A 17,106-nucleotide genomic window follows, 5' to 3' on the forward strand; every position below is an offset into this window, starting at 1 on the left:
TCCATATCTACATAACCTGAGTGTGACTAACAGGATGTTCTGTGCAAATTGTCACCTCCATGAAAACATTATTATGAACATGGGAAAATGTTCTTTAAGGTTCACAGTTATGGTACAGTTATGTAGCTCAGAAACAACATTTTGTTACATTTATAATTATCATTTTTGTAAATCACAAGCTGTCATTTAATAAAGTCAAGCAATATTGTAATATATAAGATAATAGTAAATAGTTTTGTCATGTTTTGGTATTTGGTCTCTTCTAGCGTTCTGCTTTGGCACTCGGGCAGTCACCTGCTGATGACTGAACAGATTATTTTGTCTGATTTTCTTCATTAAATTAACTGAAGAAACAGTGAAGTTGAGGGTTTAATTTTTTGCAAGCTGGCCAGCAAACTGTGTAACAGAAAATGAGATTGCAGTTCTGTCATTGTGTTCCCTCTTTACCCTAAAGCGGTGGTTCTCAAACTTTTTCTGTCACGCCCCCCTTGAAAAGCCAAAAAGGTTCATGACTCCCCAACCCAGAAAAATTGGATTTAATTTTTATCAATCACTAACAATACAGGTGATTGAAATTAACATCATTCAGGTTCGCAAAATAACCTTGTTAGCATCAGAGCACTTTTGTTATGTTCATGTCACCTCATGAATCATATTCATGCAACTTTAGGTCCGCTCAATATGCACAACCCTCCTGAAGTGTCTCTACACCTCCCCAGTATGAGAACCACTGCCCTACAGAATTATAATGACATCTAAAAACATAGCTATTTCACAATCTTCAGAAATGCAATGAAACAAAATATAGTATACAAACAAAGGTAATTTTAGCTTTTTTTGTCCATTTGCACTGCTCCTTATTTGCGATTAGTTTTGCGATTGCTGCAGCACATCTCTACATCTCCCCCTGCTGATCCTCAAAAGCTGTCAGTCATGCTGGTTTGTTTTCTATCCCCTGCCTACAGGCACATCTCACTGGTAGTCTCTCGGATAACCCGTCCTAACTCCACTGATTCATTTAACTCTCTGTGTTGTTCACACATGGCTTCATCGGTCACTGAGAATCTTTTAATGCCATAGGAAATTAAACATGACAAAAGAGAATGAAGTGTAAATATCAAACATTTCTGTTCTGTAAAACGCAAAGGGTTGTTGTGTTGTGGTTGTTGTGAGATGAAAAGATATGTTCAAAGTAGAAAGAACATCAAATAGCTGCTTCACATTAAGTCTTTAATCAACAGAAGTAAATCCTGCCAGCGTGTTGCTTTCAAGGAGCAGGAAATTAGGCTGATTATATTCCTCACAGCAAAGGAGAACCAACAGTGACTCGTGATCGTAGTCCAAACCTCAACTTTAATCACGTCCTACTCTCTCTGTCTGTCAGGTCCACAAGTTCAACAAGGAGGAGAGATGCAGCGGGGAGCATTCTCAGTCAGGTAACTTAACACATGACATGCTCTAATGTTTCCAGATTCTCTTAATTAGGCAGCTATATTTTTTATATATAACCATAATTATAGAATAGTGTGATGTAGATTAGTCCCAGTTTGTGAATCCTGTGTTATACCATTACCTCTGAACCACAGAGATAGGTATAGATATATTTATTAGATAGGTAAAAATAAATCTATCTTTCTCTCTATATATATATATATTTCTCTGTATATCTCTCTCTATATGTATCTATCATGGCTAGTTCATATACGTGTGTAGATAGTGTGTAGATAATAAAGAAATATAAAGCTTACTTTTCCTTGAATTCGTTTGGTTTAAAAAGTAAAAGTTAATTTTAGTTTTTATGTAATTTTCTTGGCACACATTTATTTGTTTATGTATTGCATGCAACATTTCCTTTTTCTTCACCATATTTAACATTTTCCATATGCATATACTGTATTATGAGATTCAATTCAATTCAATTCAATTAGATGGGCATATTCACACATGTCCAGATGTATTATACTACATATTATACTATATAATACATGAGAGGCACAAACTGGGGCAAGACTTTAAAATGCTTCAGGAGCGAAATATATTATCTTTGAAATGAAAAAGAGCACTGAGACTCAGCTTTATCAGTCTAAACATACTGTACATTTAATGTTCATTAATTCTCTCTACAGAGTGCCATTCTCTACGCCACCGGGACAGGAGGAAAGATTCAGTTGATGCCAGATCGCTCAGCTCTCGTGGTAGTGACGGTGAGAACATTCAAAATGCATTGTTTTATTTGAGCCTCTGTTTGAATGAGTGGAGCTCCGGTTTGTGCCGTTCTGAAGGGCTGAAAAGCAGTAGAGACAGAAAACGACAGGGAAAGAGCATTAGAAGAATGAGATAACTGAGAAAATGAGTAAAAGCAGGAGCACAAAGGAAGAATCAGGCGAGAAAAGAGATGAAGAATGGTGTGACGAAGGGAATGAGTCAGACTGTTATGGTAGGTACTTGAACTAAAGAGATCTTAGAGAGATGTCGTGGGTTGATGACATTATATACCTCCCTCCTCAACTCACTTTGACACAGCTGCTGCTATTTTCAGGTATCTCAGCTTACTGCTTCTTCTGCTCGGCTTTGTCTGCTTCTTTCTTCTTCAATCACTCGTATTTTCTCTTCTCGTCCCTCATTAGCCTTACGTTAACATTTACTCTTACATTTACTCTTACATTTTCTACACATCCTTTCCTTTTCTGCCTTCCATTCATAATCCTTTTGATGAGGGATAACAATTGCAGGTTAATGCAGTTATAGAATTAATGATGTTAGATATTAGATGATCAATGAGCCACACTATCGTAATATTTAAAAAATCATTGTTTTTCTGAATTGCAGCTCCCAGTTTACAGAATCGAAGATATTCCTCTATCGCCAGGATTCACTCCATGACTATCGAGGCTCCCATCACCAAGGTACGCTAATTTCAGCATTCAGTCATTTTTTAACATCCTATGGTCCCACCCAGCAAAAACAGGGGGAATACATTTTTGATTATGAGCCTAGATACCCATTTACAGAAATGGTGCACTATTAACAGTCTGCATTTTTTCTCTCTATTAAAGTGAAATAAAAGACCATTTTTCATACCTCTTTTATAGACAAGAAAAACATGTAAAAACTTGAGAAATTCTATTTAATTTTACATATAATCTTTATTAAAACTAGATCAAACTTGCTCTGCTTTTGCTGCCACAGCTCAACAGTGTTTTTGTTTTTATTTATCCTCTTTTTGGGGGTTTCAACAAAGCAATGCTGACTTGTATTGGAATCGCAATAAAAACATAAAAGTAATTCCTTTACACTTCAATTTTCAAAATGTCTACAACGGTTATTGTGCTTAAATTTGGCTTTGTTTAATCATTATTAGCAGGAGTAGCTGTATCACCCTGGATTTACTGTGTTTTCAATGAAGTTACATTTTCACTCAACATTTCTCTAAAAACATGCTGAAATGCTGAACTAAAAAAATTTTACATTGGAATAACATTAGGTTTACCATATTGACAACAGTTTATAGTCAGAAAAGGTTGAATTTCATGATCATTTTCAGCTTTGTTTAAAAAATACTACTTTTACCATTAATGAACAGCTCAACCAATTGCACGAGTGTGTTATTAAAAAATGATTACAAAGTCATCAGACCTGGATTATGGATGTAAATAATTTTGTTCAGTAAGTGCTCTGAACTAAACAACATCAAAAAGATTTTTGCGGTCTAAAATGCTTCAACCAACTGTTAGCGGTTAAGTAAAACAAATTCAACAAGAGATGACACTCAAAAATTTCTCTTCCAAACAGCTAAGAAGATCAAGAAATGGTTCAAGGAAAACTATCATCTGCAAGGGCTGTCTTTAAATGAAGAATTTGATACTAAATCACTTATGCAAGTTGTGCATTAAGCACTTTAAAACACAAATGTTTCTTTCATTGTAGGAATTACTCTGCAAAACTGAGAAATATCCTGTATCTGTGGCTGTCGCAGGACTGTCAAAGCATGAAATAATTTAATAATTGTCTGGCCTACCTGCCTGCCTGTGGGTCCTTTGTCCGAGAACTCATTGTGCATGAAAATTTTGGTGGAGTTGCTTTGGAGGAAAGCCTGAAAATAAGGGGGTGGGATTTGTTTGGTTGGATACTTTTAAAATCCAGCTGTTAAAATGAAATGTTTAACAGTGATGAAAATGTAGAAGCACAATATAGAACAAAATGGCCATGCACAATGCAGGAACAAAGAAAATTAGACTTAATGTCCGTAAAGCTATAATTGTCCTAGTGCAAGCTGGGATGGTTCCCAACACACCTACCCTCATGTACCTGCAAACACATGATCAGCACTCAGCCAATCATATTAACACTGATCAAGGTTTCGGCTCTCTACACATTTTATTTCAAAATAAGAGCGCATTGTTATTCAAGTCTACATAGGTCCAACAAATCAATTCTCAAACCACTTTCAAAGAACCAAACTAGCTGGATGAGAAGAAAATAATTAGCCTGATAAAAGCATGTAAGGCTGAATTAGTTAAGTCACATTTGAAGAACAGGGCAATGATGTGAAGATGCTGTGAGCAATAAACCCAGGTCAAGCTGTAGGCTGGATCATAGTTTGATAAAAATACAGTGTACAGTATGTCACATTGTCTCGCTCTGCCTGCTGCAGGTCCTGTGATGCACTTGTGTGTCTTTAGAAACCTCTTTATTTAGTTGTTTTGGCCCAGACCAGATTTGTCAAGCACGCACAAAGAAAGGAGCACTCTGTTACGGCATGTCTTGCATAGGACTCTGTTTTGCAGCAGAATTGGGACTTTTCTTTTTCTTCTTCCCCAGGTAATAAACATCATCAACGCAGCCCAGGAGAACAGTCCAGTAACAGTAGCCGAGGCACTGGATCGTGTGTTGGAGATCCTGAGAACCACCGAGCTCTACTCCCCTCAGCTCGCCTCCAAAGAAGATGACCCCCACACCAACGACCTGGTTGGGGGGCTCATGAATGTAAGAGGCAGTGTAGATATTTATTATATACTTTTGAGTTCATTCATAAGTATGCTTCAAACTCTTTATAAGGAATGGTTAGAAATACTGTCTTTTTTTTATCACATTGTAAAAATGTTCTGACCTCATGCGCATGTAACTGAACATGCATTCTTGTAGAACCAAGAAATTTTTGGCTTCCAAAATCAAATCAAATCTGTAATTTTTGAAGTGCCAACAGAGTCTTTGTTTATTATTTATTTTTTTATTTGTTGAATAAGACCAACTATGAGGTGAGTTATTGCATGCAGATGTTTATTTCTGAAGACAGAGTTGAATGTTTTCAGATCAGTTAACTGCAGAAAACTTTTGTATGCTAAATTATTCACTTTATAGGCATTTTTATTATTTTTGTCTACAAATCCCATGAAAATACCAAAGCCTACAATGAATTGATCCTACAAACAAGTATAGTCTGTGTATCCAAAGTCTGATATATCTTTTTCCTTTGAGCCATAGAGTACGGTGGTGTCCAAAAACACATCATTGAGCCTCACAGTTGCACTGGGTGACATATTCCTTCATTACAACACATACATCGTCCTGCTGCTCCAAATACTCACTTCAGCACCAAATGTGCATTAATCCGCTGCTGAAAATAGTCCCCAACAAATGCACTATTTCCTCCTGTTCGAGAAACGGTGGCTAAAAAGTACAGTAACCAGCTGTTTTAGGAAATTACTAATCCTTTTTCAAAAACAGTGCAATTTATATTTGTGAGCTATTTTTTAAGATTATGTCTTAAGAAGAAAAAAATGATATTGGTTCAGAAGTCAGAAAGTATTGAGACACATACACGGTGTTGCTTTTTGTCCTTTCATGGGGTTTGTTGACAATAAATAAAAAAGAAAAATACCAGACTTATACATTTTCCCATTCTTTTTATAGAGTTAAATGGAACTATGGAGCTAAAGCTTTTCATGAAAGTTTTTTGATGTTATAATTTGCTTTAGATGAACCAAAAGTTTCTTACTGTTTTTCTACAATTAATTCAACCATTTCCTGTTGTTTGTGGGTGGGGGGGTTCTCTCCAGGATGGGCTGCGTAGACTCTCTGGGAATGAATATGTCTTCTGCAAAAGTAAGTAAGAACCACTGAATTGCCACATTGTATCAGAGATCACTTATCAATAGAACAAAACAACACAAATCAGATGGTGAGTGTTTCAGAGGATTTGACCTCTGCCCAGGTAGACGTTATGCAGAGAGATGCTACAACTGATGTGCTCTAATAAAAAAACACAGTAAGTGAACTGTAAACGTAGCATTCTAGTAGTGTAAAAATGTTTGAGTCCCTGCAAAAACAGAAGAGATGAGAAGACCAAGACCACTCTTATATCTGTTTGTTTAGCTTATGCTAAGCTAAGCTAATCAACTCCCAAATAAGCCCTTTTCCAAAATGCTAAGCTATTCCTTTTACAGGTGCCATTAATTCAATAAGCATAGGTTTCTGGACGTGTATCCAGGTGATATTTTGTAAAGTTTTGTAGCCTACATCTACACTAATGCATTGCCAGGGTTTCTGGCGTATATCACGTCAGCCACAGAAATGTTTTGTTTTTCCGAACCTTGATGAAGTGAAATGGAAGAATCACCTTGTTAATGCCAAACCAACCAGAGAAATGAAAAGGGACACACTGGGGACTATTGAATACTACCCACAACTGACTCATGTTTTCCGTCTTGTAATTACGTACCATACTGTGCATGACCCAACGTCTGTGTTGGAGGGTCAAATCTTAAGACTGAAGAGTAATCATAACCGGTAATTGCACTGAACTTGCAATTTATGTGACAGAAAAACACATGAAATGAAATAAGCATTAGGGACAATTAGGAAAATATAAAAATATTATCCCTTTTAAGCGGCTAGACACATTAGCAGCGCTCTTGTAATTACTTTACCTCCCTCACAGGTTCACACTCTAAAAGATGACAAAGAAAAGCCAAACAGTGTTGAATTAATGTTAATGAGTTACAGGTAGGAGTGCAGATATTTTAGCCTGTGGCCGCCATCACCACAGAGTTTATGGAACATGAGGTTTGCTGAATCTCATGAATACATGGTATGTTTCAGGTGGTTATTGTCTGAATGATAGCATCACACTGTTCTTGTAGCTTTCTAGAGGGTGAATTCTTTCATCTGAGTTTATTATGCAATCCTCATTATAATGATTAAAGTCACAAGAGCACTTAACTGAGAGAAGATCTAAATCAAGGGTCTATTTTCCAAGAAGTTGTATTATGTTTCATCAAGTTGAAAACAGTGTACTCATTTCAGAGTGGCAGCTACTTCTGCCCTCATACAGTTCTTTAAACAATCTTATCACACAACATCTTTCTACCATGGTCTCAACGAACCAGATTTACAAAGCCAGACACTTGGCCAGTATGTTTGCACATGTATATAGATGTTAAGGAGCCAAGATTGGGCTGCCATGATTTATCCATTAAATCCCACACAGAGCTCTCTCTCTGTTTGCCCCTTTTATGGTCAAATCACCCTGAACCTCGTATGTGTGTGTTGTCCGTGCACGCTTCTGTCTACCTGCTAGATATGAGCCAGAGCCAGCTGGCCATCCCAATCACTCTGAATGACGTCCCTCCACCCATTGCTGAGATGCTGAATGATGAGGAGTGCTGGGAGTTCAACATCCTGGAGCTGGAGGCAGCTACACACAAGAGGTACGAAGATGGGGGAAACTTAATCAAGGCAGCCAAAATGGAAGTTTAGAAAAATGTTTAGAAAAGGTAATTTATTGCTTGTTGCCTGGTAATCATTTAATTTAGTTAACACTCCAGCAGTTACTTTATTGTTAAATTACACATCTTTTGCATCCTCAAAATTGGCACCACCTTCAAAAAGTTTGGTAAATTCTCTGTCTCCTGTGAAATGTGAAGGAAACCAAATGTGTCGATGATCAAAGTTTTTGACATCTTTCCTTAAAAAACCATAAGCACGAGCATTAAAGGAATAGTTCGATTTAGATTTGGGTGCACAGTATAAGCTTATATCTGTACAGAAACTATGAAGCTTCAGCAAGCAGCAGATTAGCTTAGCTTAGCATAAAGACTTGGGGAAAATGGGTTGCCAGGCAATGGTTATGACGAAACTTCAGACTTCTGTCCCCTGGCTATAGCTTCATGTTGAACATGCAGACATGAGGGGTATTGATATTCTCATCTAACTCAAAATTCAGATTCTACCTACAGAAAGTCAACTTTTGTCATATTTTGAAACTACAGCAACTCATTAGATGTCAATTGATTAAGTGTGTAAAGATATTCAACTCACAAAATTATGCAATGTGTAAAAAAGACCATTTAAAGCATGGTGCAGGAGGAATGGATAACAAAGATGCCATGATGAAGCAAAAAGTACAGAACACAGAATTACTGGGTAAAGTATAGGAGAACATTTAGTACCCTCCCCATGTTGTGCACTCACCCAGTCTTTTGTGTGATCCTCTGCAGACCGCTGACTTACCTCGGACTGAAGATCTTCACGAGTTTCGGTGTGTGTGAGTTCCTGAACTGCTCGGAGGCCACGCTGCGCTCCTGGCTGCAGGTCATTGAGGCCAGCTACCACTCTTCAAACTCCTACCACAACTCCACACATGCCGCAGACGTGCTGCACGCTACAGCCTACTTCCTACGCAAAGAGAGAGTCAAGGTTAGAAGAAAAACACACAGTTGGAATGACTGACAATCTTTTAGTTAAAACATTTACCGTATGCTTCCAGTACTGACATCCCTCTGTCTCTCTGCTCTTTTATTCAGAGCAGTCTGGATCAGCTGGATGAAGTGGCGGCACTGATAGCAGCCACAGTGCACGATGTGGACCACCCAGGCAGGACAAACTCCTTCCTGTGTAACGCCGGTAGTGAACTGGCGATCCTCTACAATGACACAGCTGTGCTGGAGAGCCACCACGCAGCCCTCGCCTTCCAGCTCACTGTCCGAGACAGCAAGAGCAACATCTTCAAGAACACAGACAGGTCAGTAGTAGCAGTTTGTGGCGGTGTTGTACATTCAGTCTAAGCATGTAGTATGATCAATAGTACGTGACATTAATTAATCCTATGGTGTATTAGTATTAACTTTATCCCCTTCACTGCTGACAGAAATCAGTTCCGAACACTGCGACAGGCAATTATTGACATGGTGCTGGCTACAGAGATGACCAGACACTTTGAGCACGTCAGCAAGTTTGTCAACAGCATCAACAAGCCGATGGCTGCCATAGAGGAGACCAGTGTAAGTGTGTTGTGGTGGTCACTTTTTCAGATATTTTGATCTGTGAGCTTTCCTGCAGACACAATTCACATTTTTGCATGTTCAGCTTACCTACGATGCACTGTCTAAAGACTGTGGGTTACTCTACAAACACTAACTGGAATTAATTAATTGGAAAGTGCAGGTTGAATTTGACCTATAATTAGTGTCAAATTAAAGCGTACATTTTTCAGGAAATGTACAGACATGTTACTAAAAAGACTCAATGTGTGTATGAGTATGCCAACAGAAAGTACCGAGTAGTGTGCATGTATTATTTTTCTGCATGGTTATGCTTTTTGTGTCTTTCATGCAGAGCATGAACAGCGACTGCGAGGGTCAGGCCAACATCAGAAACTCTCCAGAGAACCGTTTGCTGATAAAGAGGATGTTGATCAAGTGTGCAGATGTGGCAAATCCCTGCAGACCGCTCGAGCTCTGCATCGAGTGGGCTGGACGGATCTCTGAGGAGTATTTTGCACAGGTGTGGGAATACTAATACAGTTTAATAAAAAAAATGCAGCTAAAGATGAGAAATGTACTGCACCTGTAAAGGGAGGCATGCATTTATTTCTTGTGATCATTTTCATTGTGCGCATTTACCTTCGCCATTGTGACTTCCTTGGGATCTGTGTGTTTGCCCTGCAGACAGATGAGGAAAAGAGACAAGGGCTGCCGGTGGTGATGCCAGTGTTTGACAGGAACACCTGCAGCGTGCCCAAATCTCAGATCTCCTTCATAGACTACTTCATCACTGATATGTTTGACGCCTGGGATGGTAAGAGCAATTTCTGTTGTGTACTCAATTGCATACCTTTTGTATGTTTCTGTGTGTGTGTGTGTGTCCACTTTAATTCCAAGTACGCTATCCCTAAAATAAAGTTCTGTACTTATTTACTATAGAGTCTGATTGTCTTACTAGAAGGTCACAAGTCAGTGTTCACAAATCAGACAGGCTCCTTTTAAAGCTTGAATGTTTACCTTCAAAGAACTTAAGTACTTAAAGTAAGTGGCTTGGAGCTTTCTCACCTGCTTGTACTTAAACATACAGCTGCCTGTTGCCCTGACATATGTTAGATGTCTGGTCTCACGTCAACTTGTTTCTTGTCCTTCTCTTTGATAAATGTCTCAAGCCTCCTCTTTTAATCCAAGCAGTTTTGTTCTCTGGCTGGTAAATTTACTTAGCTCCCTCAAAATGAAAACATTGGTTTGACAAAAAGTACAATCTTCACTCAAATTCCACTTACTCGATTTTTTGAGAGCTTCCTGAGCAAATTGAGTTTGTTCAGATTGCTGACAAAGATGCTGATGCTGTTGAAAGCTCCAGTTTAAAGTCTAAAAGGACCTTTTTTCAGAGACTTGTTGATCTGCTTTTACACAACTCTTTCCTTTAATTGACTTTCCATTTCAGTTGTGACTTTAAACTACAGTCTAACAAGGTTTTGAAATAAGGTTCTGCAGAGACGACCCCCAACAATGTTTACAGCAGCTGTTGGCCCTCAGCAGCGGTAGGAAATCCTCTGTATAACATCACCTAATACTATAAACCAGGGGGTTACCAGCTTTTCAGCATCTTCAGCCAGTTTAGGGCCAATTATAAGAAACATATATTTTTCCATTCCCTACTTATTAAGCAGAAGCTTTTGGCTTTTAAATGAATAATATTTAAGAAGCAGAAAAAAAGAGTCTACAGCCAGGCTAGCAGCTTTATGAAGCTGTACGTGGGCATAACACTGCTTTTTGAGCTAAATGCTAATATCAGCAGTCTCACATGTTCTCAATCCCAACGTTAACATGCTGATGTTTATCAGATAATGTTTAACACGTTCACCAACTTAGCTAATCACCACAAATAGCTGAGGCTGATGTCATTGGTAGATGAACAAATTACAACAAAACTAAAGTATCGAACAAAGTCAGAGGATCATCAGACATATTACAATTCATCATTAATTTCACGGCAAACCGTCGGTAAACCAAAAATATCAACGTGACGGTGGCGCTAGAGGAAACGTCAGGGGATCACCAACGTCTTTCAGCTTCATCCTCTGGTGACCATGAGTGTCTGAAAAACATGTGCCAATCCATCAAGTCAATAATTCCTATAAGTGAAAATTTTGACCTGCTCGTGGCACAATAGGAAACGTTCGATCACCGAAGTCATGAAAATGTATCATCACAGCACCATTGAATATCTGAACCAAATTTTATGGCAATCCATCCAATATTTGTGAAGATATTTCACTAAAAAACAAAAATCAACCATGTCAACCTTATGATGGTGCTAGCTGAAATGTCAGGGGATCCCTAAAGTCAGAAGAATTCATACTCTGGGGATCATGAATGTTTGGATAAAATGTCATTAATAATGATTGCTAGCATTTCCAATTTCAGGCATTCAAAAAGAATTAAAATTAAACAATACAGCAATTCAGTCGGACTACCAGGATAAAACAGATCCTCATACATTCAGATCTTCACCCGATGATTTCTTCATTGTTCTTGGCAGATCACAGGATAGGAAATTACAGGAAAGGGTTAGAGGAGGAGGAGCCAGTATGGTGCTTATAGCTCCCCATTCCCACTGATTTTCCCTTTTAGCTTAGTCTCCCCAAGAGGGAACTTGTTTACAGTCAACACAGCTCTGATGTCACGGAAAGATTCCAAATGCCAGTGGGACAGAGACAAATTGCGAGGGCGTCAGAGGAGGGGAAGTTGGGAAAATAGTAGAGGGGACGGGGGTTTACGATCTCTCGATTTGGGGAGGGAAGAGCGGTCAAGCACCACTTTACTTACACATAAACACAAAAACACACATGCAGCCGCTTTCAATTCACCAGGGTCACTGTCGGGTCTGCACGGGGGTCATTGTTAGTTCCAGAGATGTAGCGTGGGTCATCAACAAAGCCGGAAATGAGGATGTAAACAGCGCGGGTCATGTACTGAGAACACACACTCAGCAGAACAAAAAGCTGTGTGTGTGTGTGTGTGTGTGTGTGAGAGAGAGAAAGAGAGAGACCTCTGACCCCGGCAGTCCTTTTATGTGGGAGCAACACTGCAGAGTGTACATAACATTAGCCACTGTACATGAACCACACACACACACTCTACATGTTCCTGCTTTATAGCTCATGTGGAATGATAACATGAAGTGTCTGGTAACAGGTGTGTCTAGTCAGTTGACATTTCACTACAGATGTCTGTTAATTCCTGGATTCCTGAAACATTTTATTTACAGAAGCTTTAAGCATAGTTTTAAGTCAGTCTTAAAACAACACTTACATGCCCATATGTGCACTGACAGAGTTACTGGTTGCCTGTAAATGTTCTGCTGTTCATACTGGCCCTGAAGTGATCCGCTCATGTTGCAGTTTTTAATCTATCTGCAGTCCTCGTTCTGTTCAAAAATGTGTTTTCAAGTTCAGCTGAGGTTACTATGAGGCTTCAGCAGCCTGAGTTAGTCAGATCAAGTGGTTATTTTTTTGTTTTTCCTCAGTTACAGTCTTATTACTTTTGATAAATAATCCTTTCAGTCATTTTTTTAGGCAAACATGTCAACCATTCTGCGGTTGCAGCTTCTCCAATATAAGAATTTGCTGATTTTCTCTCTAAATCTGGGGTTTTGGTTGGTCTGTTGACAAAACGAGACATTTAAAGAAGCCCACCTGGACTGTGAGAGACTGCGTGGAGCATTTTTTTACATTTCAAAAACACAGAATTAAGAATCGGCAGACAAATCAATATTGATAAATAATCTGTCCTACAAAATTCCTTAATTTTGTTTCCCTGGATGGTGTTTTTCTTCCTGAGCCATAGTGAAGGGACATCAACACAATGAGCGAATTATATTCCGAAAAATATGCTACTTTGCAAGATACCCACCTGTCTTCATGACACTAACTCAGGCTGCTGAAGCCTCATGTTAACTTCAGCTGAATTTTAATCACATTCATGTGAAGAATGAGGACTGTAGATTTTCTCCACCATCTCTTACATTGGAATCATATTATGAAGGGATCTCCTCACAGCCAGTATGAACAGGAGGAATTATTATAGCAACCAAAAACAGCATCATGTTAAGACTGACTTGACTCAGCTTAACTGACCTTGCTTGTGTGTCTCCCCTCAGCCTTCGCCTGCCTACCTGGTCTCATGGAACACCTGTCGGAGAATTACAAGTACTGGAAGAGCCTGGATGAGATGAAGTGTAAGAGCCTGCGTCCTCCCCCTCCTTCTTGACCAATTCCTAATCGCCTCCTCTCATCCATCACTCCGGGCAGGCTAAGACAGCGAACGCAGCCCTGCAGTGGAACAAAGTCTCTTCAGCTGTGATTCGACGGAGCTCTGTGCCCTCCCGGGCACCCCCGGACACGTTCTCGGACCCAAAGCTGGTCAATCGGGGGACTCTGAAAGCAGACATCACTGACTGATGAACACTGAGACGCTGTTTCAATCTCAAATCACAGCCTCTTTTCTTGTTTGGTTCTCGTGGAGGTGGTGTTCTGCCAGTTGAGAACAGGTTGTCATTTGAGGGCCCCGCCGACTCTCTGTTGTCACTTTATGGCCCTGTTAAGTATTCCAAATAGCACCGCTACAAAACTGTGTTGACCTCATCATTCACTTGACAATCTGTACCGTCCATTGTAACACATCAGAAACCTGCACTTTAGCTAATCAAGACACTTTCATTTTGAGCTCCTTCTTGCTATTTTTGCTTTTCAGTAGTTTTTTTTCTCAGTTTTCTTTAAACAGATCTTTTTATTCTACGTCTGTCTATTGCTGTAAAAGAAATGTGGTGAATAACGTGGTCACCAAAGCTAGAGTCACTAACTGAGAATAAGTACCAAGACGGATCTGTTCGTGCTTGCCGGTTAATGTGTGTGTACTAAATTGCCAACTTGTGAAGGTGCTCATCTGGAAATTATTCTTATAAACTGTGATAAGGTCTACAGTATGAGACACACTTTGACTTGTGTCTGGGACCAAATTCTTAGCAAACCCTGTCGGCCCTGTACAGAAAGAACTTGTTTAAGAAAGGGGAGCAAGTACCAGGATCCAATCAGAGAGGGAGAACCAGCACAAAGGTTTTCTAAATGTCCAGCCCCAGATACAGAGGTAGCCTCCTAGAAGACCTGTGTTTGTGATGACTGCTGGATCTAAAGATCATGTAGCTCTGTAACAAGTGGTGAAACATCTCCCTCAAAAATCTACTGTTACGGTAACTTCCTCTACATCACCGTCCTTTGTGCTCAAGACAGTGGCGATCTTTGTCAAACCTGTATGTCAGAACAAATGGAGGAACAGAATTGCACTGTATCAGAGTTGTCTAAGTTAGACGTGATACTTTCATCAAACAATAACGTCAGATGTTACTTGCATAGCTTTGTGACACTAACTGTAGACATTTGCACCCGAATAAGAAGAAACCTGACTTGCTAGTATCTGAACAATGCAAGTAGGCTATACGTGTTCTATGTGAAGCGACACTGACTGTTGTATGGTGCAGGCACAGATGTATGAAGGAGCGCCAGATCCATGTTCAGATCCAGCTTGTAAAAACAGCAGCTGCAGAGCCAGTGTCTAACACCAATCAGCTCCGGCCCGCACATGTTTTTTGTTAAACCAGTTTTACTGTATCTCAAATAATCCAAACTGCAATTCACCTTACAGACATTTGGCTCTCTTCTGGGAGAAATCTAGCTGCGTATGATTCTTAAATTATTTGGATTCAGATAAACGAACTAAAGAGGCCATGGGATGATGAGATTTGTATGATGTGTCTGCCCTCTGGTGGCTACTTGGGGGTGTTGCAGTGGTGGTACGCATCAGAAAATTAAATTCACACATGAAGGTGAAACAGTATTGGGAAGGTGTTAGCATCTAATTAAATTAGAAATCAAAATGGCGATTAGTGGTTAAATCTGCAGATATCCATGAACTACCTGAGCTGCTTTGGTCAAATGGTGTAATTTCATTATTATGTAAAACCAGTTCTCGTCCCAAGACTTCATCTGAATGATGGTCATGAGTGAAGTAGGAGGTGTTGCTGTGTGCTTACAGTATGCGTGTAGTTAATCCAGGAAATGCACATTACAGTATTAACCAAAGGCACAGAGAGCTCTTTACAGGTGCCTTATTCTTTGGTCATCTTTACCGAAGTATTTTTAGGCTGAAATAGTTTCTCCTGAAAGAATTAGAAGAAAAGCCATACATGTTTTAGATATTTTGAAAAAAATATGACTCTCTCGGTATATTACTTTATGGTCTGTGCTGCAGTTTTGAGTTAACATGGTGAGTCAGTGTTAATAGTTTAGCCATGATGGTCCGGACATTTTATCCTTTCTGTTTTGTACAACTCTGTGGTTTTTAAAAGACTGAATCAGGTGATGTTGGAGCAGATGTGAATTCCACTATTGGTTTGTCAATCATCATTTCAGTTCACTTCAAATAGAGAGAGCTGATCAGGTCCATGTTAAATGCATTTATAAGATGTAGTCATTTCATTGATGACCAAGGTCTTAATCAACGCCTTAATCTTGTCACATCTCAGTGTTTAGGTCTGCTATTGTTGCAATACACTGTAAACTACCTAATGTACCTGCTGTTCCTGTAAATACTCAACCAATTTTTTTTTTTGCTTTGCATTTTACATAATTTGCTTATGTAACTTTTTTTGGCTGTTATATGTTGCAGGGATGATTTCCAAAATCTATAAAACAAGATTTTAATGTTTTTACAGTGACTTGAAATGAGTGTTTCATGACATGACGCTGTCACTGATCAGAAGATATTTTTGCTAGACGATAACGAAAGATTTCTATTCAAAAAGATAATTTAAATATTTCAGATTTACAAGTCAAACATGCCTTTTTCTGTGAGCAGCAATGACTGGAATGTGATGATATGAATTAATCAGATGACCAATCGCTTAATGCCTCGCTTTGAGTCTGAGGCAGAACCAGATTGTATAACTGCTTGTTATATAATAAGCCTTCATCACTTACAGTGATTTCTATTTCCTCTCTTTCACCTCTGACGCTGATGGCCGTGGCTGCAGACGTGCCAATCCGGTGTCATTTTGTATAATTTATAAACAGAACAATAATTAGAAACTGATGTTGTATTCAGTATAAATTATTTTTCAACGAAACAAATTATTATTGGCCATGAGAACTGTAATGTGTTTTGAAAGATTGTATTGCCTCATGCATAGTGGAAAAAAAGCTTTCCATCAGTCACTTAAAATGTTTGTTAAAAAATTTAGTTTGCGCTCTGAATTTTGATGTCTTATTTTGCTGTTCTGTCAAACACAAATGTATTGTGAGAGACAATTAAAAAATTCTTTAAATATGAAGTTGTGACATGAATTGCAGCAACAAATTGAGAGGCGGTGGACAGGTTGCCAGTTCATCACAGGGCTGACACACAGAGACAAACAACCATTCACACACACAAGGGCAATTTAGAGCCACTAATTAACCAGTGCACGTCTTTGGGCTGCCACAGCACCCAGCTAGAACCCACGCAGAACATGCAAACTCCACGGCAAACTGGCGTGGAATGACCAAGGTTCCAACCCCGGACCTTCTTGCTGTGACGCGACAGTGCTAACGACCACACCACTGTGTCAACCTTAAAGAAACATTGACATGACATTTTGGGAAATACACTTAGTCCCTTTCTGGTGAAGAGTTACATCAGAAGATCGAAACCACTCTCATATCCGTCCGGTAAATATAAGGCTACAGCCAGAAGAGCATTAGTGTTGCTTAAAATGAAGACTGAAAGGACTGGGAAATAATTAACT

At 39.2% G+C, this 17,106-nt stretch overlaps 1 protein-coding gene and 1 long non-coding RNA gene across 2 annotated transcripts in view; one reads left to right on the forward strand and one right to left on the reverse strand.

The window, feature by feature from the left end:
- pde8b (phosphodiesterase 8B) overlaps positions 1–16,653 on the forward strand; it is a 42,378-nt gene extending 25,725 nt beyond the window's left edge. Inside the window, exons 11-22 of the mRNA XM_046067249.1 lie at positions 1,385–1,436; positions 2,127–2,204; positions 2,830–2,906; positions 4,822–4,986; positions 6,060–6,105; positions 7,580–7,709; positions 8,499–8,697; positions 8,805–9,022; positions 9,149–9,281; positions 9,616–9,783; positions 9,948–10,077; positions 13,429–16,653. Of these exons, the coding sequence (XP_045923205.1) occupies positions 1,385–1,436; positions 2,127–2,204; positions 2,830–2,906; positions 4,822–4,986; positions 6,060–6,105; positions 7,580–7,709; positions 8,499–8,697; positions 8,805–9,022; positions 9,149–9,281; positions 9,616–9,783; positions 9,948–10,077; positions 13,429–13,538 (1,506 nt within the window). The 3' untranslated portion in view covers positions 13,539–16,653. The remainder of the gene's footprint in view (positions 1–1,384; positions 1,437–2,126; positions 2,205–2,829; positions 2,907–4,821; positions 4,987–6,059; positions 6,106–7,579; positions 7,710–8,498; positions 8,698–8,804; positions 9,023–9,148; positions 9,282–9,615; positions 9,784–9,947; positions 10,078–13,428) is intronic.
- Positions 5,260–8,865, reverse strand: LOC123981967. Its single transcript, XR_006827865.1, has 4 exons — positions 8,755–8,865; positions 8,512–8,676; positions 7,573–7,696; positions 5,260–6,097 (listed from the first exon to the last, which is right to left on the reverse strand). It is a non-coding gene; the product is annotated as an uncharacterized LOC123981967 (long non-coding RNA).
- Positions 16,654–17,106: the final 453 nt, after the last annotated feature.

The sequence above is a fragment of the Micropterus dolomieu genome, linkage group LG13, assembly GCF_021292245.1.
Source record: "Micropterus dolomieu isolate WLL.071019.BEF.003 ecotype Adirondacks linkage group LG13, ASM2129224v1, whole genome shotgun sequence".
In the NCBI taxonomy this organism is placed as follows: domain Eukaryota; kingdom Metazoa; phylum Chordata; class Actinopteri; order Centrarchiformes; family Centrarchidae; genus Micropterus; species Micropterus dolomieu.